The sequence below is a fragment of the Diadema setosum genome, chromosome 13, assembly GCF_964275005.1.
Source record: "Diadema setosum chromosome 13, eeDiaSeto1, whole genome shotgun sequence".
NCBI classification, from domain to species: domain Eukaryota; kingdom Metazoa; phylum Echinodermata; class Echinoidea; order Diadematoida; family Diadematidae; genus Diadema; species Diadema setosum.
This window is the reverse complement of record NC_092697.1, coordinates 3,419,481-3,446,697: the sequence shown is the minus strand read 5'-3', so window position 1 is coordinate 3,446,697 and position 27,217 is coordinate 3,419,481. Positions and strand designations below refer to the sequence as shown.

General features: G+C 38.8%; 1 protein-coding gene across 1 annotated transcript; it reads left to right on the top strand.

Annotated features, from left to right (window-relative positions):
- The first annotated feature begins 235 nt into the window (after positions 1-235).
- On the top strand, positions 236-18,368 carry LOC140236676 (dehydrogenase/reductase SDR family member 11-like). Its single transcript, XM_072316600.1, has 8 exons — positions 236-297; positions 8,934-9,121; positions 10,273-10,482; positions 12,349-12,443; positions 12,927-13,047; positions 13,981-14,070; positions 14,786-14,851; positions 15,688-18,368. The coding sequence occupies exons 2-8, from the start codon at positions 8,990-8,992 to the stop codon at positions 15,727-15,729; spliced, it is 756 nt and encodes a 251-aa protein (XP_072172701.1). The 5' UTR covers positions 236-297; positions 8,934-8,989; the 3' UTR covers positions 15,730-18,368.
- Positions 18,369-27,217: the final 8,849 nt, after the last annotated feature.

Below are 27,217 nucleotides of genomic sequence, written 5' to 3'. Positions count from 1 at the left end.
ATCAACGAGAATTCCTACACGACTTTTATATTCGGATTATGACATTATCGATAGTAGGATATCACAGGTCGAGATCACTGGGGTGCCTCGAGCAGAGCATCAATACCACCGTAACAAAAACAACGTCTGGGACAGGGGAGGGCCCTAAGGGGGGGGGGGGGGGGGGGGGTGCGTGCGTGTGGTATGGGGTGGTATACCGTTACCCTTTTTTTAATCGGAAACAGGCGCTGGTCGCTACTTTCCAGCTGGTCTAAGCCGGTGTATCAGGCTACATCTCCTCTCACGCCCACTGAATTGGTAAGTCAAAAAATATGGCATGAATTTAATATTGACCTCTGATATATGCAGAGAATCACTTGCATCATGTCACGGCACAAACAGTGTCAGTGGTGAACAAATTGATATGACTAGCTGAACAGACTTGAAAATTTTGAGACGTGTAGTCCTATACCTAGCAATTGGTAAATGTGTAGTCCCATGCCTAGCGATTAGTGTAGAATAAGCAAAAACCCACGAGTCTCGTTTATCTTTCGTGTATTATGCTGCTTGATTGTCCGTTGCTTTGTGTAATATTGATATATTATTAATCTTGATCAAAGTTGTTAATAGTTAATTGTTAATGAAGAGAGTGTAAATATAAAAAATATGTGGGGCTTGCAGTTATTATGTTTGATTCGTCTTAGTCATCCTACAACTTAGCCCGACCAGACGCTGTTAATACGCTACGCGAATACAGCGTCTGACCAGCGAGCGGGCACCTTCAAAGTGGGGAACCACAACACAACTACAAAACTTATGAAAATTTATATGTTCTTTATAAACAATGTACACGTTACAAAACGTTACTCACCTTAAGTGCATGCTTGTATTACAGAAGGTTCGTAAGTCCATTGAGAGCCCTTGTGATAAGTCCGTGGTGTAGAGATCTTGTTCTAATCTCCAACTCTTGGACATACAGATGACCAATACAAAAGTAATGTTGAGTTACTCATGCTGTGGCATAGCTGTTTATTCTGTAGCATTGTGCTACACGTCTGCTCATGTCTGCAGTCTGCTTGCAACTGAGTGGTCATGGTGTGTGTGTCTACACACTGCATGCATTACTACATAAGTGATGGCAATACATTAATAAACACATGTATGCATTGATCACAATGTACCAGGTTGCTGTAGTCTTACAAATTCAGACCTACATCACTACATCTCCCTTTCCACCAAAGAAGTAGCATTGATTGATCATTGTCTACTGATCTAAAAACTTTTCTTTGTATCCGTTATTACAGTACAACTGCTTCACCATGTTCATACTGTCGCACGTGGGTAATGAGTTTTGTTGTTGCCATGCCTCATATTGTCGATAACCCTTTGTATAACTCAAAACTCTATGGAAACTTTCCAACTTCAACTAACATAACAGTAGCCAACGCATGCAACTTGGCTTGGCTTATTATGAGCCATGTTTCAATTCAACTTGTCTTGTTACACTGTCAGTTCAATCAATACAAACATGCCCTATTAAAACTGTACTCACATTAACCTTCAAAACTTCTTACACACTGTCACTTAACCCCACAAAACTACATCATAACTGATTGAACGAAATGTGCACTTGTCTATATTGATATACCGGTACAATATACACATTATGTCTGTGAAACTGCTACTTGATGTGTTTCAATTTGTACCATATCAGTAATGCTATCCAATTCTTGTCCCCCATTCACCATATACACAATACTTGCATAAAACTCCAAAAATTTGCAAACCAATGTAAAAGGCTGTGTTGTTACACTTTGTAGGCCCCTGCCTTTCCTAATAATTCAAAATAATCTACGACAAGAGTATCCGTGTACCAAATACGAATAACACGATACAATAAATCATGAGCTATCTATCTGATTTACTGTTACTTTATATCATACCCATTTTTTTTTTTTTTTAATCAAACTGTTGCCATCAGTGTCTTTATGATGGGCGTAGTGCTTACCATTCATACAAAACTGGTAAGTATAACAATAAACGTTTCAAAACCAAGCAAACATGCATGCATCTGCCGTATACACAGAGTACATATCTGCATGTTGACCAGATAAAAAAGAACATTCATCACTATTTTGCAAAAGACCATGAACACATCTTTCTCGTCTTTTTTTTTTTTTTTTTTTTTAACACACACAAACAAACAAAAAATCAACAAAATCTCTGAAACTCTTTTCATTGTTCATTGAGTCTCATAAGCTTCATAACTGTGAGTCTTTGCAGTTCATCATCATAACAGCTCAAATAAGAGGGGAGAGGTTCCAGAACATACACCCTCATCCTAGGTCTTTACCGCCTAGGTTCCCTATTCTATAGCTGGTGTCATCCACCCTCAACTGGCTGGCCTTCGTGGAATAGTGCTGTATTGAATGTGTTGTCGCGAAGTCCGCTCCAGGATTGCTGGCGGTTGAATGATGTGACGTGCTCAATACAGATGAAGCATATTTCATGCTCCTTCGTCATTCACATATTATGGTACCATGTCAAATACGCTCAATACATGTATGTCACGTACATGTCACATAATCATGTAACATACACATCATGTCAAATGTTAGATTGATCTATAAAGACTCATTTGTGTACATATGCACATATCAAACGCAACTGGCTTTCTATCCAAATAATGATCCCTCAACTCTAATCATGCAACCATATTATGCGAAAACATTTCCCAGACTCCTCACAATTATTGTTTCTTTCACGAAAAAACTTTTTTATTCATTTGGAACATGTCTGAAAATAAAATTCCTGTGTTAACAATTTGGGTGATGCTTATCGACTCACTTCTGCACATCTTCATAAAAAAAGAAAAAACTACTCAGGAATCCATGTGTGACTTAACACATGTGGAAACACCCTGTTACACATAATGCTTTGATTTCTGAATCCTGCATAGATCACCATTTCCAATCATGACATGGTTACATCATAATATGGATCACCTAGCTTAGATCCTCGCGTGAATTTTACATTTTGTAATCCTTGAACCTGGCTGGTAGACGGGTTTCACGCTGTGGGCGGGTTTGCTGTTGCCATGACGATGGTTTGTCAGCTCCTGGGGTCACAGCTGCTGGGCTGGTTGCACCATGGCGATGAGATGATGCTGCATGGCCAACTTCTGGTTGACGTTGTCTCCTCGGACTGCGAGCTGCACTCGCAGGGATCTGGTTGCCAGGCAACGGGGTACTTGCTTCTGCGCTGGATCTGCTTATGGTCACAGGCCTGCTATCAGTCTGGTTAGTGTAGTCTGGCCTGATATGCTGCCTGTTACGTCTGAATAATCTTCCGTTGGGGCTCTGGAGGACGTATGAGCGTGGTTCTTCTGCTCTGGAATGCACTGTTGCTGGCTCCCAGCATTTGTTTACTGGATGCTGTACCCTCACTGGTTGACCATTGTACAGCGGTGGGAGTCCCACTGGCCTGGCATGCTGATCGAACTGCTGTTTCTGCTCTTTCTGGCGTTGCTGGAGATGCTGCCGTATGTTGTCAGCATTGGGGTTACTGTTCACGGCTCTGGTAGGAAGGTCACATTGGAGCTTGCGACCCATTAGCAGCTCTGCTGGGCTAGGCAGGTTTTCGTTGATCGGCGTCATTCTCCAGTGTAGGAGGGCTAGAGGTAGATTGGTTGTTTTTTTCATCATGTTTTTCACTGTTCGTATCTGCCTTTCGATGAAGCCATTTCCTTGGGGGCGTCGTGGAGAAGATGTTTTGTGGTTGAAATTCCACGTCCTGGCAAACTCCTGGAACTGGTGGCTGGCATAGTGTGGTCCATTATCGCTCACTACCACACGTGGAACGCCATGTTCTGAGAATATTCCTTTCATCTTTGTTACAACCGCACTGCTTGGGGCTGGTTGAGGTAGTGTCCTGATGATAGGAAATTTGCTGTAGTAGTCTGCTACGATAAGGTACTGGGTGTTGTTGAACTCAAACAAATCAGTCGCCACGATTTCCCATGGCTTGGAGGGGATTTCATGCTGCATCAGAGGCTCAGATGTCTGCGATGCTTGATGATACTGACACTTTTCACATGACTGGACCAGTTTATCAATGTCCCTGTTGATGTTGACCCAATACACACTGTTTCTCGCGAGTAATTTAGTCTTCTGCTGACCTAGGTGACTGATGTGCAGTTTTGCTAAGATGTATGGCTGCATGTGCTTGGGAATAAGCACGCGGTTGTCCTTGAAGATAAGGCCGTCTCCCACGGTGAGATCATTACGGATGTTCCAGTACGGTCTCAGGTCCGTTGGCAGGTCCTGGATGGTGTTCGGCCATCCAGTGATGATCACTTCCATCAGGCTGCTTAGGATTGGATCCTGTCGTGTTGCTTGTTTCAGCTCGTCTGCTCTCTCTGTGGAGAATTGAACCAGGTCCACCCGCACATCTAGGTTGATGGTTTCTGCGTTCTGTTCGTTTGGCATACGTGAGAGCCCATCTGCGAGGGTGTTGTCCTGTCCTCGTTGGTATGTTACATCAAAGTTGTAGCCCTGAAGACGAATAAGCATTCGTTGGAGACGTGCTGGTGCCACTGTTAGTGGTTTCTGTGTCACTTGGATCAAGGGCTTGTGATCTGTTATGATGTGGAATCCTCGTCCATACAGGTAAGTATGAAACCTTTCCACACCGAACACTATGGCTAGCAGCTCTCTCTCAATACAGGAGTACCTTTGCTCAGTTGGTGAGAGTGTCTTGCTTGCAAAGGCAATTGGTCGTAGGTGCTGTTGATCATCGCGTTGTAGGAGTGCTGCCCCTAGACCACGCATACTAGCATCACACTGCAGATATACTGGGGCTTGGGTATCATAATACTGCAGAACTGAAGTCGTTGATACTTCATCCTTCAGGCTCTCGAAGGCTCGTTGGTGGTGAACTTCCCACAGAAAGTCTGCGTTCTTCTTCAGCAGGTCTCTTAGCTCGGCTGACTTGGTGCTGAAGTCCTTGATGAACGGCGACAGATACGTCATCATGCCTAGGAAGTGCTGGAGTTCAGTCTTGCACGTCGGTGCTGGCACGGACTGAAGATCAGAGACCTTTTCCGGGTCTGGTTTGATGCCATCCTTGGTGTACACATTACCAAAGAAGGTGACCCTATTTTGCTTGATGTTGCACTTCGACGAGTTGAATGTCAGGCCATGCTTCTTGGCTGCGTTCATGAGGTGTAGCAGGTTGCGATCATGTTCTGCTTCAGTGGCTCCGTATACCACAATGTCGTCTGCAATACACACAGTACCAGGACATCCTTCTAGGACACGGTCCATCTCAAGCTGGAAGATGTCTTGGCTTACGTTGAGTCCAAATGGTAGTCTCATGAATGCATATCGTCCGAATGGTGTTTGAAAGGTCGTCAGTTTTTGACTTTCAACGTCCAACTTCACCGACCAGTACCCTGACTTCGCATCAAGTTTTGAGAATGTCTGTGCTCCGTGGAATTTGTGGTTCAGCTCCTCTAATGTTGCGTGAGGATAGTTCGGTCTGATCAGCGACTTGTTTAGGTGTCGTGGATCAAGGCATATCCGGATTGACCCATCTTTCTTCGTCACATACGTCAAGGAGTTGACCCACTCTGTTGGCTCGGTGATCTTTCTGATTACACTTTGTGCCACCATTCTGTCGAGTTCATGCTTGACCTTGTCTGCTAGTGCGATAGGCATCTTTCTCGGAGCATCTTTATGGCTTGGGATGTTAGGGTCGACGACTAAATGTTGCTCTCCTTCGAATTCTCCTATACGGTCAAACTGCTCTGGGTAGGCTGTTTTCAATGAGTTGACATCTGCTACAGGCATATCAATGCTCACTGGGCAGTGGAGCGTGATAAGGCCAAAGTGCAGTGAGGTGTGCAGGCCAAAAATCACAGGTCCGTCTGATTCTACGACATAAAATGTTGTCTCCACCCACGGTCCATTCGCATGTTGGCATGGAATTGTTGTTGTTCCATACTGTTTGATTGGGGTGCCATTGTAGGCCGTCAAATTTGATGTGCATGTGGTGAGGCATCCTAAATCTGGTGTTCCTGCAGCTGTCATTTTCTCAGGAAACATCCTGCTGAAGGTTCGTAGTGGCAAGGTGTTGACTTGTGCGCCAGTGTCAACTTTACCGTTTAGTGTGCAGCAAACTCCAGGGCGGTTGTGGAGTCTGATGTTCAAGCTTGTGATGACTTCATCTCGCTTAGATGCATTTGAATTCGTCTTTGGTTTGTTGATCACGTCAAACGTCTTGTCATCAAGCTGTCGAGTATCCTGAGCAGAAGCAAATTCATCATATTCACTCATGTTATGTACTGCTTGTCCACGGCGATCATCTCGACGATCATCACGACGCACGTTGTTAGCTCCACCACGTGATGAACTACGCTTGTAATTGCCTCTGAATTTCACTTTGTTTGCAGTAGGTTTCTTTGACGACAGGCACATTTTGGCGTAATGCCCCACTTTTCCACAGCTATAACAGGTGATGTGTGCCGCTGGACAGTGTTGTTTGTCTTTAATGTGGCTACCTCCACAGTTCTTGCATGTGGTAGCTGGGACTGTTTCCCTCTGAACCTGCTTGTGTTTCAGGCCCATCGACGCAATGTTTGCTGCTGTCAGCGTTGAAGAGGCTTCAGCTTCCAGTGACTGCAATGCTTGAATATGCGCTTGTGATGCCTCATACGTGCGCCCAAGCTGTAATGCCTGGTGCAATGTGAACTGCTTGCTCTTAGTCAATAGCTCTTTTTGATATTCTGGGATTGGCGTGCTGTTAATAATCAGTTCAATCAAGCGCTCATTCATTTCAGGCTCAGCAAAGTCACACTTCGACGCAACAACTCTGCATCTATTCACAAAGTCATCCAGCTTTTCGTTCAGATTTTGCTTCAATTTCGATAATTTCAGTCTACACACACGAAAGTTCTCTTGTGGCTCAAGTTGCTCCTCAAACTTACCAAGTATGGTGTTGATGTCAGCTTGCTGCTGTTCGGATAAATTCCAGCAATTGAAGCGTTTCAAACCTTGCTCGCCGACTGATAACAGCAATGTGGGCACTCTGTCCCTTTCAGGAGTGTGTTTCACTTGAAAGTACAGTTGCAGCCTTTGTTTGAACAGTCTAAAGTTCTCTGCTACATTTGGGCCTTCCCAATCCATCCTGGGCATTTGATCAGCCATGTTTGTTAGTTGAGATCCCACTTGTTGCCACCATGTAGAGATCTTGTTCTAATCTCCAACTCTTGGACATACAGATGACCAATACAAAAGTAATGTTGAGTTACTCATGCTGTGGCATAGCTGTTTATTCTGTAGCATTGTGCTACACGTCTGCTCATGTCTGCAGTCTGCTTGCAACTGAGTGGTCATGGTGTGTGTGTCTACACACTGCATGCATTACTACATAAGTGATGGCAATACATTAATAAACACATGTATGCATTGATCACAATGTACCAGGTTGCTGTAGTCTTACAAATTCAGACCTACATCACTACACGTGGAACCATGGCAAAAAATGATACTTTCTGGCGGATTCCCTAGTAACACCGTCGGGGTTCATCGTTGCAGAATTCAAAATGGCGCCTTGATCTCTGCGGAAATCTTTTGCGTGCGTGCGATGCGCTGCTTGAGTGTTGGTGTAGCAGCACGGTCGACAGCGCGACCTTTTGAAAGGGCATTCAGATCATGTGATCTCCCGGATATTGGAAATGGCCTGGCGTGAAAGACGATGTATGTACCGTTCGTGAACCGTTCACACATGCTGCATATAACCATCATTTTAGGTAAGTTATTTAATCTAAATTTCAATATTCATAGCATAGATATGAAGTCTCATTATCATTTCGTTCGTCAGATGAGTTTGAAGTGACAAAAAAATGATCTAAAGTATCAAAATTCAATCCGATCGCATGCGATCGTGGGACCCTCTTCATGTTTGGAGCTTCGCTGGTACAGCCCTGTCGCGCTACGTATGTACAGCTGCGACTGGGCTGTGTATAGTTACCTACAACTCTGAGTAGGGTGGCACATCCAATTACCGGACGCTTTCTTTCGTGACTTTGAATTCCGTACTCAGAGGATGAAATTTGGGCTAAAAATAACATCACTTATTCACAGACTCCTGGAAATTACGAATTCAGCCAACTGATGTCAATTGTTCACTCCAGTTTTTAGAAAATATGCTTCAAACATAACCCTCTACAAAAGTTGTCTTTTTGCGCAGTGCAAAATCGCATTTGTATTACCGGACACGATTTACGCAATGAAATAATCGACATCTTTCGCACCTAATCCTTGCACAAGAATCACAATTTATCCCACAAATCATCGTACACATTATCACTGAGCGGATGACAAAGAAAAAATTGGCAAATGAGGCTAAAATTTCGTATTTTACGGTAAAATGTCTGTCTTGAACATTTCGAACAGTTCACAGAATAAAACCTTGTGAAAAAATTGACAACTGGTTAGACTCTACTTCTAGTTTACATGCTTTGTCTATGGGAGCTGCACGCGCATCGTTCGCGTTTGAGGACGATAGCTACAAATTTCCGATATCGATCAGTGAACTTTTGGTTCTATTGGAATCTTCAGCATTTTTCCTGTATGTGAGTGGGATTTCATAGAATTTCAGTCGCGAAATGTGATTGAAACATGCATAAATATTAGCTATCTCGAGGTGCGGGTCACTCAAATATAAATTTGAGGTATAATGTGAATTTTTTCGTGTTTTTAAGTTTTTATGTGGCGTTTTTTGCGATTTCGGTCCACACAAAGTTCTGTGAGGCTAATCTACGAAGTCTCGCGCGTACAGAATGTCATTAGTACGCAAAAATGTGCGTGTCCGGTAATACCATGCGTCCGGTAATACCATGCTTGCCCCTACAAGTACAACAGTCATTAATTAGATCATATTTTTCTTTGTAGGCGTTTGTTTGGATTTGAGTACAGTCCCACAGTACTCTTTAGAAGTCATCACTGCCATGGAGAGATGGGTAGGTAAAGTTGCCTTGGTGACAGGTGCTTCGGTGGGCATCGGAGCAGCAACAGCTAGAGCTCTTGTCAGGCAGGGAATGACAGTCGTTGGATGCGCCCGCAATGTGGACCAGATCAAGGTGTGACTTATCTTGCAACAAAGACTCAATGACAACCAAAGCAACCGCAAAACCAACAACAACTGCCACAATGCAACCACAACAGACAAAACAAATGCAACAACATCAGATATCATTCTTGGTTTACCAGTAAGCTGGATTCTAAAACCAGAACTCATAGTTTTGAAGGGATGTGTAACTCATAACATTTGGATGATTCAAACGAAGTGAATAGGTGATATACGGTGTGGATCTCTATAACCATTTACAATTTCTTTTGACAATAGGGCCATTAGGGGTATTTGATGTGAGGGGACCAGTTGTTGAACTACACAGACTAACTCTTTATCTTGGACAGACAGACATACAGACAGACAGACACACAGACAGACACACACACACACAAAACAGATATGAAGCTCTAAATACATGTAGTGACTAAAGTTGAGAGATTATTAGCTTTGCCTAATTATTGATGGAAGCTGCATTGTTTAAATGATATGATACCTGTTTCGCAGTCAGGAAAATGTATGTTCAAATCCCATCCAATATATGCCCATGGTTTTTATTATGGCAATTAAATAATGTTATTGGTGATTATTCATGCTGATGAAGGGCTATTTGTCGATCAGTTGCAATAAAACCAACTTGATGCAAGAATCATTAATTTGAGTAAATTGACATTGTTGAATCATACTTTGTTTGTTTGTTTGCTTTTTAAATGGAACAAGTACAACAGACCAAAGACATTTACCTAGGCATAAAGTTATGAGGACAATATCTGCGGCATGAAAATAGAGTAATACTCAACTGTTTAAGATTGTGAATTTTTCCTTTCGGGTGAAGTTTTTTCTAGGGGTATCTCAGACATATACTTTTTAGGTTAATGTTACATAATTGAATACAGTAAAACCAGCAACATTTGCGGCAATATGAAACTTTCTCAATTTGGAGCTGACAGCGTTTTTCGCGTCACGAAACTTTCAAAAATTGGCAACTAGCATTCAATACACTGTGAAGACAAAAACTTTTGCATGCATTGTACTTGCGTGAATCTTAGATCCTTACAAAATTATGAATATTTTGTGCACCTGAACATTTCTGGTTTTGCAGTGAAAGGCAAATAAATGAGTGTTGAATGTATCACACTGTCATTCCTTTTGTGCAAACAGGCGATCCAGAAAGAACTGGAGGCCGAGTCCGCCACGGGCCGGTTGCATCCCATCCAATGTGACCTCACCAAGAGGGATCAGATCTCTGCCATGTTTGAGGAAATTCGGCAGGAGCACAAGCTCGTTCATGTTTGCATCAACAACGCTGGTCTGAGTTTTGATGGTTCCCTCATCAATGGAAGCCCTGCAGATTGGCAGACCATGCTAGATGTATGTCTTCTGATCTCGATAAATCCCAAAGCTATTGTCACTGCTAATAGTGTCATTTCGTATGCATGTTTTATTTTTTTTTTATATACCAGAGGAAGACTCTGCATTGATTTTTTATGCCTCGGCCACGAAGTGGTGCCGGAGGCATTATGTTTTTGGGTTGTCCGTCCGTCCGTCCGTCCTTCCGTCCGTCCTTCCGTCTGTAATGAATATTGTGGACAGCGTAACTAAAAAAACCTTTTAAGGTATCCTAATGAAACTTGGCATGTATGTGTATTAGGGGGTGAAGTTGTGCCTATCAACTTTTGGGTGCACATGCTTAAGGTCAAAGGTCAAAAGGTCAAGGTCAAATACGTAAAATTTCACTATTTTCACCATATCTATGCAATGCCTGAAGATATTTTCTTGACACTTAGTGTATACATGTATTACCCAATTAAGATTCTCTGGTGAAAGTTTGGGGTCATGAGGTCAAAGGTCAAAAGGTCAAGTAGAAATATTAAAACTTCACTTTTTTCTCCGTATCTTGGAAATTGTTCAAGGTATCTTCATGGAACATCTATATATACATGTACTGACTGGCAGTGATTATCTAGAGAATTTAGGGTTCATGGGTCAAAGGCCAGGGGTCAAAGGTCAAGGGCAACATTTCAAAATTTTACTATTTCCCTCGTATTTATGCAATGCTGGCAGGATTATTATTTTTTTTTACACTTGGTGTATGCATGTATAACCTAATAGAGATTCTCTGGAAGCTTTCTTTTTTCTTCTTTTTTTTTTTTTTGTTTGCCTCAAAGGTCAAAGATCAAGGGAAAGTGCTGAACTAACTTTTTCCTCCATATCTCAGAAGTGGCTCAAGTTATCTTGAAACTTAAATGTTGTGCCTGACAGTGATTATCCTATGAATTTTAGGGTCAAAGGCCAGATGAAAATTGTAGCAATGAACTTTTCAATACAGAAATTGCACTTTTTCTCCATACCTTGAAAATTACTCAATGCATAAACTTATGAATGGGTCAAAGTCAAGTTAAAGTCCTTAAATCCCCAAATACATGCTCTCCTATTCATCCAGTTAAACCTAGGTCAAGGAAGGTGAACATTCAACACATTTGTGACAAACTTGTCATTTTAATATTTTGCCAATTTTTTGAAAATGTAATCACACATTGTCTACATGTACCATAGACCTATTAGGAGAATCATGCATTATGGCGGAGGCATACCAGTCGCCTTAGCAACATTTGTAGTTCCTTTTTGATTTAGACCTGTTTTACCATTTTGCATTAAAAAAGTACTTGTTCTTGAGATTGTACATATCTATTATAGAACTTCTTTATTTTTAACATTTATATTTGGCACATGCAAGTATGTATCATTTTGAAGTGTTTTTGAGCATACTCAAGCTAACAAGTGAGGTTAGAGGATTCTCCTTTGCCTGTTGGTTTCATTACAATACAAAATATATACTCGCATACCAAAAAAAAAAAATCAATACAAAAGAGTATAACATAGAGGATGAAATAATGACTCCATTCCATGAATATGCTCGGCACTACAATCACCCAACAAACAAACATTGACTTGTTTCCTCTTGCCACATAAAATCACACCAGAAATCCTTTTTTTTTCAGGTGTTTAAATATTGTCTGTGCATGAAGAACTTTGTCAAAGTTGTCTGAAGTATGAACATAATCAAATGAAATAATGTCTGTGTGGCTTTGTAGCTGCTCATTAAAATGAAACCAGAACAGAATTCTAAGTATGTGTATAAAGACTTGAATGCCTCGTTTGGTTATCTCCCCCTCCCCCTTTTTTATGTTAGTGTATAGTCTATGATCCAAATCTGGTTGTTGTTTTAGTACTTAGGTCAATGTCATGGCTCTCTGCATCTGTACTCAAGAATCAATCAAGATGATGAAAGAAAACGGATTCGATGAAGGACACATCATACACCTCAGCAGGTAGAAGTCTTGCTTCATATTTAAGGATTGTATCGTCACCCGAATTAACATGATTTTTAGAAGACACATTTAAATGCCACAACCATCAGTAAATTAGGTGAATGCTCACTTGTTCTTTCGTAGAGTCATTCTCATGAAATTCATACATATCTCAACTTTCAGGGGTTGTTGTAAACAAAACCTCATATAGTCTGAGAGATTGTTATACTCTCAGTCACAATGTTTTGTTTCTCTTTATGTGGGCATTAATTTTTTAGTCTTCCACAGTGATACATTTCTGAAAAATCAAACAGATTGACGTCCAGTGAGCAAATAACCATCAAGACTATCAACCTTATATGATGACAGAGTTTAAGGGAAATTGACTTCTCTTATGGATGAAACATGATTACAGTCTTTGCCATGCGTTTTTTGAATGCTAAAGAAATGCATTCAACCAAAAGTAACCTGCCTCTTATATTAACTTGCCTTGATTTCACTCAGTATGTCAGGTCACAGAGTGTCCGGCCAACACTTCTACTCTGGCACCAAGTTCATGGTGAGGGCGTTGACAGAAGGGCTTCGAAAAGATCTGAGATCGATGAAGAGCAGCATTCGTGTCACTGTAAGTTGTGATATGTATCATATTTGACATTGCAGAACTATTTCAAATTACTACTCAAGATTGTTTTACCAGTGTATTACAGGATCCACAGGATATCACCCTAACACTATTGTTTTTGTATCAGAAGTGCAAAGCAAAATCATCCGAAAAAATGAATAAAAAGGGGCTAGATAGGCCCCCCTCACATTTTCATAGTACTTTTAATATGCAAATTCTTTTGCTGAAATTTTACGACTTTTTTCTTTCACATCTTGTGCATAATTGAGACCCTATTTGCAAAAATCGAGGAATGACAGTTCCAATGATGACGATGTGTTCATGCAATGTATAGGTTTTACAAGAAGTGTTGTCAGATGAATGTTTTCTCCTGGTTTTTCTCAGATACCATCCCTTTTAGTTATTACATGGATTAGCTTTTCTAGATAAAAAGAAACAATGAAACAACAATACACCAAGAAATATGCAACGAATAATCATGCAAGGATCGAGATCGGTTGGGGTGTGGCTATACAATTTTACAATAGCATGGGCTAATTGCAACCTTATCAATCATTTTATGTGGCATGACATTTCTATTGCAGTCACTGCAGACTGTTTTTCATACATTTAGGAACCAGACACTTTGCTTTGATTGCATGAGATTTTAAAATGATTCTGTAATGTCGTCACAGAAAGAGAGAGGGATGAGGCTTCCCTCAACCAAGGACAGGCCTTCTGTCTTTTGAGTGATGAGATTAACATAAAAATTATGTTGAATTGTATCTGACATGACATTCTTCTGACTTGTCAGCCCTGATTTAAAGAATTTAAAGCTCAGTTTCAACAGAAGCATTTCAAATGTTTTTTTTTTTTTTGTGTGTGTGTGTGCTTGTTAGCTATCTCCTTTGTAGTTTCTGTTAGATGCCTCATCCTTGTTTTTTTTTTCTTGTGCAGGAAATTTCCCCAGGTCTTGTGGAAATGGAATTCAGCCCCCGACTTAGGAGGGAGGACCCGGCAACCGATGATTTTTACAAGAAGCATCCGGTAAAATGTCCAACATACACCTGCAATAGTCAGCCTTAGAAAGCACAGTACATGTGGTGTTAATGTCAGTCAAGTAAAATAGTTCAGAATATGTTCAACTCTGACAAAATTTTGAAGTTGGCACGATTGGCCTATGCTCTCCAGCATCCAGCTAACCACTTGTTATTGATCGTTATTATGTTTTAATGTAGATGATTTTGTAACTTAAAAATGTTTGTGTTGTCTGGCACATTTGAGTGAGAATGTCTGTGCATGTGACAGGACAGGAATTGGTCTCAGTACGTGGAGGGTATTGAAAGGAAGAGTTCTTCTCTTCACAGATATGATTGTAATTTTCCTAGAGAACAAAACCAACCATTTAATTGTGCTTAAACTAATGATACTTGTCTCAGATAGATACTGGTACTGGTAGTTTCTTTAACCTTTTGTTGTTGATGAATACAAGTTGTATTTTAAAGGTACTTGTACTGGTCATCAAATTGGTTGACTGCATTCATGTTGTACTTGACTGATGACAGTGAAATAGAATTCTACATCAAATGAGAAAAATGAAAGTTGAAAGAACTTTGATCTGTCAAAAATATCTTCAGTGCCAATCAAAATGAAATCATAATTTCATTGCTATCGAAAGGCCACTGAAGTTAAGTCATCACTTTGCAATCACTGTAACTTGCAAGTTAATGTTGGTTGAATGTTTTTATCTTTATTTTTTCAGTCATTGAAAGCTGAGGACATTGCCGATGAAGTGGTTCATGTCTTGCAGCGACCTCAAAATGTTGAGGTTAGTCACGCCAAGGAGGCATTCCTTTTGAATCTACTAATACCCATGACAATCAATCTTCACTCCATGTTCAATCTGACTGTTTTTAATAATGGTAAAATTAAGCTGACACAATAATGAATGTCTTTATCAAATTCCGGGGGTAATGTAGGAAAGAAATATTAAAGAAGTGAGATGTTTTGGAAGCTTCACATTTATCGCAAAACAGAGATTTGCCTTGTACAGATCAGATGTGGTGATATTATTTCCCCATTAGTCCCCATCCACTTATCCACAAATCTCCATCATTTTTATGTCTCCGTCACAAAGTGTTGCTGGAGGCATTTTGTTTTGGGATTATCGGTCTGTCCACCTTGAATTGATTTTGTGGATGCCCATAACTATGTCTACAAGGAGCAAGATTGCATGCCATGATTATTGTAGGCTACATATTTGTATCCCTGTACTGATTGATTTTCCCCCTCTTAATATCTTAGTGTAGTGATTTGTTCAGGGTGTTTGTTTCGGGTTAGTTAGATAAGTTAATAGGTATCCATGTCTGAGTGTCTTCTTTTTTTTTTTTTCACTATTTATGTATATTAGTCAATCAGTCATTTAATTTGTTGTATTGTGTGTGGGGAGAATGCACCCTACAATCACTGCTTTTTAGCATTCCTCCCCATTTCCAGCATTTCTGTATACGTGTACTTACAATATTGTGTAAACTTATCCTTCATTTTGTATTATGATGAAATTTATGCAATCAATTTCTGTAAAATATTTATATGTTTCTGTTGGAAATGTAAAAATGAATGAAAGAATCTTCCTCTCCTCTTCTCTCTCTGATTTATACTCAGATTCATGATATCCTGCTCCGTCCCACCACACAAGTTATGTAACCTGGCTGAGGAGAAAACACCAAAAAGCTCAAATTCCACTTGCCTTAATGTTAATAGCTTCAGCCCTTCATTGCAGTTGCGATGTTGATGTGGACATTGTCATTTAGACAAAAGGATGAAATTGCCAAAGCAGCATGAGATTATGATGATTAGAATCCTATCAAGCAGCAATATGCTGTGTTTCCTACACAATCCTGTGTAAGTGCATTATCATCAAACAAGGAATGAAATAGGTGTCTGGGTATTAACCAAAGAGATCATACCACAAGAGGGCGTAGTCCAGTGGCAAAGGCAGCCGCGAAGGAGAGCTGCCATTTTGGGTTCTGCTAGCTGCCATTGCACGGATCCTGTTCGTTTATTGAACAGTAGATGGCAGCACACTGTTAGAATGCACTCGACTTGAATATTCGACGCTGTAACCTTGCGCTGTTTTATAGTTACATCACAATGGTCAAGTAATCATAATGTTTAAACATCATGATGTTGATGATGTTGTTTGATTTTATGGCATGAGTTGGTATGCACGCGAAACAAACGTCATAATGCTCAAACTGCTCTTTAGTCTACACTCAAGTTCCCATTGTTTATTTTGTGAATAACAAATAGGTCTGGACTCTATGAAATGGTTCAAATGATATATCATCGTAGAAACTTATATTTAAACAATTAACCACATTGCTTTTCTGAAAATTAAAATATCTTATGAAGAATAAAAAAATCACTCCAGATATGATATGAGAAAATATGACTTGAACGTAGACTGAAACATGACTGGATGTGAGGGTGCGCTCCCTATTCAATTTTGGATGCCTCATTTGTATGCTCGCATATGGCGACTGCCAACTCTATAATAAAAATCTCTTTGATATTAACCAATAAGTCTTCAGAGTGGAATCAAGTGACAAAGTAATTTCCAGAATATGATCAATAAAGTTGATAAATTCTATAAGACTGTATTGCTATTCTATGTTATGGTAATTTCAGTTCTATGTATAGTGGACTCTCACCATATACTGTATAACACTGATATATCAAATCTAGTCGTAGCAGAGTATATTTGCAGAGTAGTCATAACAGAGCCCGTAATTTCACTGTTTTATGCATTTTTTTGTTTTTGCCACCGTGATGTAACAAATCGGGACACCAAGAGTGAAGTTTTTCCTCTCGTATTGTTTGTTCCAACAAACTTCCAATGTCTAATACCTCGTGTATGTGTAGTTTTATGCAGGATTTTTCCTTTTGGTAGACTTTTTCAGTAACCCCTGAAATAAATTTTTGTAACAGGGAAGAATTGAGGTAATGCCTGTAGTGAAAACATGGAACAGATAAGCTTTGAGTCGTCAATTTTCCACATCTGTTGAAAGACTCATTTTTTTTTCACATCCATAAGCAATAATTTGAGGTGGATGGAATGAATATATCAGTTGTTGGATAGGCAGATGAACTAAAGTATCATGGTGATAGCCGTACTTACGCCAGTACTGATCCTGACAAGAAATCATTCATCACAAACGTGAATGTCCTATTAAAGGGGAAATCCAGTCCAAATATAAGTTAGTCAGATAAGAAAGAGTAAAATATTAGGGGTTCAATGGTATAATTTTGATCGAAAACGGTTGAAAAATAAGGAAGTTATGACATTTTGAAGATTCACTATTTTGGGGGAAACAGTTGAACAGTCATTATAAATATGCAAATGGCAAAGTGAGCATGTCATCCCATTACCACTTACAGTAATACAGATGTAGTTTGTACATAAATTTGGGAAATTTCCAGTTTTTCATTCAAACGCAATTATGCCCAAGGCTCAAATCCCCGTACATCTAACTGATCACTATTTTGAAGTTATTCAACCAGGAATAACATCAAATTTCAGACTTCAATGACAGAAACATTGAATTTTTGTCATTTTTATTTTGGTACATGATTGGTGAAAAATTGTGAGGGTATGACATGGTTATCTCACTCATTTGCATATTCATATCCACTGTATAAGAACTGTTTTGCAGAAATTAGCAAAACTTCAAAATGTCATACTCAGTAGCTTATTTTTCATCCGATTTCAGTCAATTTTTTACCATTGAACTCGTAAGATTTTACTCTTTTTTATCAGACTAACTTATATTTGGACTGGATTTCCTCTTTAAGCAGATTGAGTTGGTGATAATTGTGTTTGAATAGACAGATCTGTTATCATATGATATCCAATAATTATGATTATGTTGACATGGATTTCCAAGAAAATACAATTAACACCCCATGATACTTGAATCAGCAACAAATAAACATGTACTCACTCCCAGAAAAAGCAAAACAAAACATCTTACTGCAAGAATATGATGTGCAGATAGCACAAAGTGCATGGCCATGTTGGATGTTGCATTTGTGAATTACATCATTTCAAATATCTTTTGAAATGAAATTCAAGATACAATGTGATTTTTTAAAATGGATTGTCCAAACTTTGGAATTTTGATATATGTAAGGAGATATTTTTGAAAAAACATCATAAGAAGAAAGTAAGACTTTTTAGTCTATTCAGATGTTTTAAAATGATTTGTGTACTTGTACATTTTGTGATACTGTCATATTTTCTCATAAAAGCTTTAAAATAAAATGCCTCAAAAGGAAAAAAAAATAATTATGGCTCTAAAGAGAAAACTATTTCAATTGTGAGTACAGTGTTTCTGCATTATTGATTGGCAGCAATTTAGAATACACAACTTTTATTAATACAGTGTACATTATGCAGTATAGCCCCTGTAAACTACAAATGCATTGAAGACAACATTATGTCAGGCTACTTAGAACTATATGTACGTCAGTTGGACACAAAACAGTAGGTCATTTCATTTGAGTAATAGAATCGGTATACTGTTTTATTTTGATTGTGTTTTTATCGTTTTCCAGTACATGTACAAACTCACACTTTTTTAACAAAGCAGAAACATTGTTGCATATGGAATAAACACAATAGTGTATTTCATTTCATACATTTACAGAGTCCTAAAATACATGTAAAACAAACACGTCTTGAAAAAAGTATCTGTAGTCAAAAATCAGCAGTCAAAACCACGACGTCATTTGAAATCAAATAGAATGGAAAATGATATACATGTATTAGAAATGATAGAATTCATTTGAGAAACTGAATGTACGTACAGTATGTCTGTGCATTGTTCTAATTATGGATCACATGCACACACGTAAAACAAGTACAGTACAAACTATTTTTGTTTGTTTTTTTGTATGATGTGCTTTGCGGTATATACCAATGTTGCCAACAAATGTGTTTGTGTGATGTGTCTTTACATAAATTTGTGTTTGTGTGTGTGCACAGGCTTGTCTATAACATTTTTTTTTCAATGATTTCAACAGCTCACACATGCCTTCTACTGGACGGTTCGCATAAATCTCCCTCAAAGTCGCGGTCACATGAGGACACCATGCAAAAGAAAATCAATTAAACCTCGCCTCGTACTACCAGGTCTCTAATGACGCTTTAACATCATAATTCGAAATCTAATTATGATATTATCCTTGGTATGGAGGACTTTAATTGCAGAGTGAATACATTAACACGCCGGCATCAATATTGCAACAATATCTTTGTCGAAAGATGACATTACGATTCAGCTCCTTTGCTTCTACATCGTATTTATTTTTTTTTTTTTTTGCCCAATTCCTCTTCATTCGCCTAGTAATTATATGAAAAGCATATTTCCCGTGTCCTCCGCAAGTTGCAGCAGGTTATCGTTGCCATGGCGTCCATTATTCCATGGTACCGCGGTGACAAACTTGACTGTAACCCGTTGGCACGCTTTCGTATTGGCAGAGAATAGCCGGCGGAAATCCCGAGGTTACGGAACAGATGCCATACCGCATTCATATGAACTTGATATAATAGTGAGCAGGAGTAAACCGAAGGAGATTTCCCTTGAAAAAGAAATGAGAGAAATACATATATATATATATATATATACATATATATATATATATATATATATATATATATATATATATATATATATATATATATATATATATATATATATATATATATCACGTTCATATGGAGATGGAGATGGAGATGGTTGTATATGTACTCTCTAAATTCCGTGGAGTGAAAGTCAATCTAATAGATTGTAGTCAAGGACCAATCCAAAATTGGATTGAAAGTTTCAATCGAATGAGTTTGAATTCTAACTTATATTAGATTGAAAACTTCAATCCAGCGTTTGGATTGGTCCCTGATTACAATCTTTTTCAGTCTAAGGAATTTAGAGTGTATGTATTATATATATATATATATATATATATATATATATATATATATATATATATATGTGTGTGTGTGTGTGTGTGTGTGTGTGTGTGTGTGTGTGTGTGTGCAATAAGCGTCAATGGTGTTCAAATTCTTTTTAAGTCGTTTACAGAATGTAAACGCCATCTATATATATATATATATATATATATATATATATATATATATATATATATGTTGATAAGGTAGTCCACGTGTTGGCAAGATAAAAAGATAAGTAACAAAGCTGCAACAAAGTTCATGCTGTATTCACCAACGGTTTATTTCTTCACACAAATTTTCGAGCGTCTCGCCGCCCTTTCTCAAGTGTTGATACTGAGAGAACAATAACAAAATTAAGCCATAACAATATATTGCAACCGTGTTACCAAGGCTTAATTTTGTTATTGTTCTCTCAGTATCAACACTTGAGAAAGGGCGGCGAGACGCTCGAAAATTTGTGTGAAGAAATAAACCGTTGGTGAATACAGCATGAACTTTGTTGCAGCTTTGTTACTTATATATATATATATATATATATATATATATATATATATATATAATAACAACCCATGTCTACATTTCCAAGCACATACAGTATATCGAACACTGGATATTCAAATCACGCAACAATTACATACTATTTTTCCCTTCTATTTACTAATTACATTTCTCGTCATCCCCTTGTGTGAATAAGCACGGCATTATTGTGATATCTGTCATTACTCGATTAACTGCAGTTTATCTTTTTATTGCTGGTGAGTGCTATCCACCTCCATTGACCGAGCAAGACGCCGATGATACATATTTCACATTCACGTTTACGCTGAATATCTATTTTTCTCACTTTCTTTATCAAAAATTTTCTAAATATCCGCCAAATCTGTGAACCAGGTTTTTGAATTTCAATTCTACAAATACAAAATGTCCATCGAGTGGGAGGGGAGATACCCCCTGCCACACCCTCCCCTCGCTTGCCTGTTCCCCCAAACGTGGAACATATTCTTGCACTCCCATGAAAACAAACTGCATAAAAATCGACATATAAACATCTCTCCCCTCCTTCACATTAATTACATAGTGATACAGCAGAACCTGAAAGAGGTGTGGTTCTTCAGCAACACAAATTCAAGAAGAATGATGCTGAACAGTCAATAGATAACAGTTAAAAACAATACCGCAGATGCACGAAAAAAGATAGAAACTTTTTTGCTTGCTAGCCCATGTCTATAAGTCAGACTAAACTATCAAAGGTTAAAGAAAAAGAATCAATTATTTTTACATTTGAAAATATAACACTACCAGACCGCACCCTGCAGTGGGGTGTGAGGGTCTGGGAACGGTATGTTTTCATAGGAAGGTCCACTATTTCAAATTTTGACCCCAACAACAACAACAACAACAGCAGCAGCAGCAACAACAACAACAACTCTGCCACGAGTCTCTGGTGTATACATAGGCCTTGTGCGCATACACAACGTCTGATATCGACTTGAATATACATCGACTCTGGTTATGCCACTGTATAATCCTCGTCTCTTATATTATGGAAGGGGAAAAAATCGATACAGCCATTTAATGAACTGAATAGCGCTACCCGTGCTTTCCATTAGGCGACCTCGAAATTGAGTGGTCGTTACTAGAGATCAACACAACTAATTATTAAGAGAAACTCGTCATTTTCCTTAAATTTTCTTTAGCAACTTGTATGTCACATCACTACACACAATCTGCCTTTTTCATTAACATGGAGCTGAGGAGTAAAAGTTGTAGCCTAAATCAACGAACCTAAATCTGTATGTCTTTTTAGGGGTCTTTCGTCATTGAGATGGTACTCATTAGGAGGTAGATTTAGGCAATATGTTTCGGTTTGAGCTCAAAATACAAGATATGATTTTCATATTCCTCGTGCATTTCGGCGGCACCGAGTCGTGCGAAAAGGATCCTGTCAATAGTACCCTGGCGTCTGTTGCTATGGGAACACGTCAAGCGGACTCGCCGTTTCCTCTCGATCTCCACTATTTTTCCGTGCGCGCACGCACCGACTGTGCTGGCGTACGTACGGCGTCAAGTGTGCGTTCTGTGTGTGCTATGGCTTTTACCATGCAAGCGCAATGAATGAATACTTTACATGTGTGTGTAAGGTAAAGTACGTACGAAGCATACAGTATTATGCAAAGCGCAAAACGTGTGTACGTATGCGACAAGTGCAGCATAGCATCAGCTTGCAGCAGCTAGCCAACTAAAACACGGTGATCGATTGATTAACGACCAAAACTACTCCGTTCCGGCCAGTGCTTTGCAAGTGTCATGTTATTTCCTGTAATCAAATAGGCCGAAGATGTAAACTAAGGTAAGTTAGAGTTTTTTCATGCACTGCAGACGGTTTGCGTTCCTTCTGTACAAATGCAATAATTTTCCAACGTCAAGCAAACAAGACTGTCAAGAGTCGCGTCGCCGGCCGGCGCGGCGGCTACCTACATAACAACAGTGTACTATCTACCATCCATCTACCACTCGACTGTTGGCAATCGGTGCTGTGTCTGTTGCTGTCTCAGTGACAGTGTCATGTCTGTTGTTGTCTGTGCAGTGCAGGTGGTTGGTAGTAGGCCTACTACGTGACCAAGTGACTGGTTGCTGCCTACCCAATACAGGGAATAATTTTCCTTCTTGAAATTGAATAGCAATTTTTTTTTGTTGATGGACATACATTTTCAACAAAATGGTATAGATCTACAGTCTATCAGACTATGTAATGAAACTGCTAATCGCAGCTACAGTAGGCCTATGCAAATTACCTTATGGCTATGTAGGCCTAACGTTACATTTTGTATAGCAGTCATACCAAAAAGAATGCATAGCAAATTGCTATGCGATACCAGGAAAATTAATATATATATATATAATGTTGTGTTTTATTCCGACAGCTGTTCTGTATCCTGGAATATATTTTTACCTCCGCCAAGGGGGGAGGTTATGTTTTTGTTACCGTTTGTTTGTTTGTTCATTTAGTTAGTTTGTCCGTGTGCAAAATAACTCAAAAAGTAGTTAACGGATTTGGATGAAACGTGCAGGAAAGGTTTAACATTAGAATGACACAAGTAAACAAACGATTAACTTTTGGTAGCGATCGGAGAATTTTGGGGGAATTTATGAAGGATTTTTTCTATTTTGGCAGGTACAGTAGGGTCAATGAACTTGTGGGAGTTCAGGCTGCGTGTATCGAGGTTTGCATGTGCGCACTAAAGTGCGTACTCTAGTTTCTGCTGGGGCGAGGCGCCCCGTGCAGCTGAGGGTTTATGACGTAACAAAGGCTTCTGTATTGGGAAATCGGGCGACTTTCAGCATACAATGCTATAGTACGTACATTGTATGGGTGAAAATCACTGATATCTCTATGAAAGGACAAGATCAGTGGTGGAAATGAGCTGCATGCTAGGCGGAGGTCTGCGCTCTCAGAGTGCTTTTCTAGTTATCAATGCCTAAATGAAATCAGTGTTATAAAAATAAGTCCGATCGAGGTTGATTTCATCTGTATTTCATCTCTCGCATCTCACAATGAGACACATACGTAGGCCTACATGACAGTTTCTTGTCGATGGTCTCTCTGAAACTTAGAATAGTAACATGTTAAATTAGATAGGTCTAACACTCGAGTCTTGTAAAATTGTAGTTAACAACAATTAATGTATAATAGTACTTTTTAGTAGTCTAAACTAATTAACACCAGATTAGTAATTGTTCATGTCCATAATGTTGTTATGTTGCAGTGGCCCCTCCAAGCTCCAAGAGTCCAATCCCACTCCTATTGTCTAACCAGTTAAAACGACTCTAACGTTAAATTTATATCTAACTTGTTACCCCCACAACCCAGAGGTCTAACTAAAAAATGACGTAATGAGAGAGACAAACCCCACTGAAAGTATGTGCAGAGTACATGTACAGTGTAGTAGCTGCGGCCAGCGCCCGGGGTTACACAGTACGTGCAGAGCAGAGTTTGTGGGGTTTTTTTGACTGTCGACAGTGACTAGAATCTATCCGTTTATATCGTAAGCTGATGAAGATATGGGGGAAAGATTACAAGGTGTTCCTTAAATACACTGTACTGTACACAGTGTGTACTTCCTTACTTGTCCAGGAGTATCCGAGAATTTGTCTATTCCATACCACAGCACAGCAGAGTAAACTAAAGTCGGAGGAAAGGTACTGTTCTCTCTATGTACTTGTGACACACTTCAATTTTAGTTGTACTTGTAGTACCATGCATCAACATTCAAATACAATTGTACCAGCAATCACTAACCTAGAGATTGCATTGCAAATAATGTAGGCCTGCTAACACTAACAGTGTGACATGGTAACACATCAGTTGCCTCAATGTTTTGATATAACATCACAACATTGTGCTTGTTCTGCCTGTTTTTATTCAGTATCAAGTGGTCAAAATCTGCATTCGGATGACACTCATGACTAGATGACTATGAGCTGCAGCACAATGTTCTGTTTCAACTTCAAGCGTCGTCACAAGCTTTGAGGAGCCAAACCTTGCCAAAGTCAAAGGTCAAACATGGGATCAAATGGGAGACCCTCTTCAATTCTCGATTCCTCAGGAAGGATAGGTATGTAAACATTCAATGTAATGTATAATTGTAACCAAAGAGTTATCAGTAAGGACTGAAAATGGTGGTATTGTTTCTTCTTCTGAGGATCTTCTTATCAAATTGGGTAATAAACTGCCCAATGCCCCAATAGACGGGCTCTCTAGACAGTGACATCTGTCCTTATCAGATAACAGTTGTTGCTATAATTTCACAGATTCACAGTTTGCACTTCTGTAGCTCTCACTTTTGCAAGGTTGTCTAAATGTTATTGATGTGTTTGTATTTGTTATTTGATATTTGATTATTGTGCTCTTGCATCAAAATGTATTTCATGTACATGTATTTATTAAATGAAATAACAAAGGATTTAAAACAAAGGACTAACAATGACAGATGAGATATAATTTGAATACATTTTGTACAAGGCAGTTTAATTTATCAATTCGAATAGCATGTAGACAAACAGTTTAAACATGTACATGCATATTCCTGCACCAAGTGTTCAAAGACATACACAGTACATGAAATTGAAAAAAAAAAAAAAGTGAGAGGAGGTGACAGCTTCATGAATATATGTAGCATTTGCCACACTGTTTATTAGGTGATCCGAGAATCCTCTCGGATCACCTTCTGTATCTGTACTGATTCTTTGTTTTTCTTCTTTATTTCTCCGCAAAAGTTGTGTAGAGATTAGCTCAGAAAGTGCTCCTCCTATCAACTTCAAAATTATACCATATATGTATCGTGTCCCAAAGACGACGAATCTAATAAAATCAAAGTGATCAATTGACCGTGACGTCACTATGACGTCATTACATGAAAACACATTCTCAATAATATCTCATTAATGGAATGGAATTTTCCAATGAAATTTACGTCTCATATAGTTCAAGTCAACTTGATTCTACTCATGTTCTCAAAATTTATCTATATCCTTAAAACGTGCGCGTACGCGCGCGTTGAAATATTTGTATGCTCAAATCGAGCTCAAAATTTTTTTGCACACGTTTCAGACCATTTGGAACATTTTTTGAAAAATTGAAAAAATCGGACGGACGCGTACGCGCGCGCACATATACGCACGCACAGCTCATATGCAATGAAAATTTCCCGTTTTTTCACTTTGATCGGATGTCTGAAATGTCAAGGAATATTTCTACCAAGTTTCAAGTCAATCCCACTCAAAATGACGTCATACGGGTCCGTCAAAGTTGAAATTCCGCGCGCGCGTCAATGGCGATATACAGTGCAACAATGCCAAAAAACTGCCAATTTTAAATCCGATTTTGCTCGTCAGGATGGACGGTGACCCCCCATTTTCTTTACATATTCTGAAAGCTGATGAGTTGTACATGTCATTTCATGGGTTGGCAATGCTGGAAAAATGATTAAAATATATCAAATTTCTTAATAAAGTTAAAAAAGTAAATTTTCAAAATGACGTCATCAAATTTCAAGTTCATTCAAGCATATCTCACTTATTCTTTAGTTGATTTTCGTCCAAATTTCAATATGTTGTAGCTTATTAAATGGTCTTTCAGATATATAATAACAACAATTTGATTGGATGACGGCATCACCTCGTAAAAAGGGATTAAAAGTAACATTGTTAAATTTGACCAGTTTACGTGTTATCTCTATGGGAGTGCAGTTTTTCTGGAAATGAAAACTGACATGACTATCTTTGTCGAGCACTAGCTCACTTATGCTTCGGTGAATTTCTCCCATATTTTAGTATGTTGTAGCTGAGACTTTGGGCTATCGTAAGTGTGCCCTTTGTTTTTTCATACGGAGTCGGCATCATGCCCAAAAACTTGGTTGAAATTAAAGCTTATCTTCCATGTATTTTCATATTCCTTTCTTTCTGCAACTTTCTTTGAAATAACTCAAGAAAAACAAGCTCTATCAGCCCAATATTTTGCACATGTTTAGTTTATGTCACGTACATTATTTCATAAAATAACAACTACTTGATCGGGCACCTTCTTGGGTATGTAAATTAGGGTCAAAAGTCAAAAATGTTTCATCCTGTATCTTGGTGAATACATGTCTTATCTTTCCCGTATTTTGCATACGTAAAGACCATGTTACAAGAATCATTTCACAAAATAACCACTTTTTGCTCAGACGCCATCTTGTCTGTGCAAAGTAGGGTCAAAGGTCATATGTACTTCTTTCTTTATCTTCATTATGACGTGTTATCTCTATGGGAGGGAATTTTTCTAGATGTGAAAATTGACATGATTGTCTTTATCTACGACTAGCTCACTTACCCTTCGGTGAATTTCTTCCAGATTTTAGTATGTTGTAGCCAATTTAATACTCTTTAAGTTCTATTTATCGAAGATTTAATCGGATGATGTCTTCACCTCGTGAAAATGGATATAATGTAACCTTGTCAAATTTAACCAGTTTACGTGTTATCTCTATGGGAAGGAATTTTTCTGGAAATGAAAATTGACATGGCGGTCTTTATCGAGCACTAGTTCACTTACTCTTCGGTGAATTTCTCCCAGATTTTAATGTGTTGTAGCTGAGACTATGGGCTATCGTCATTGTTCTCTCCAATTTTTCATACGACGCC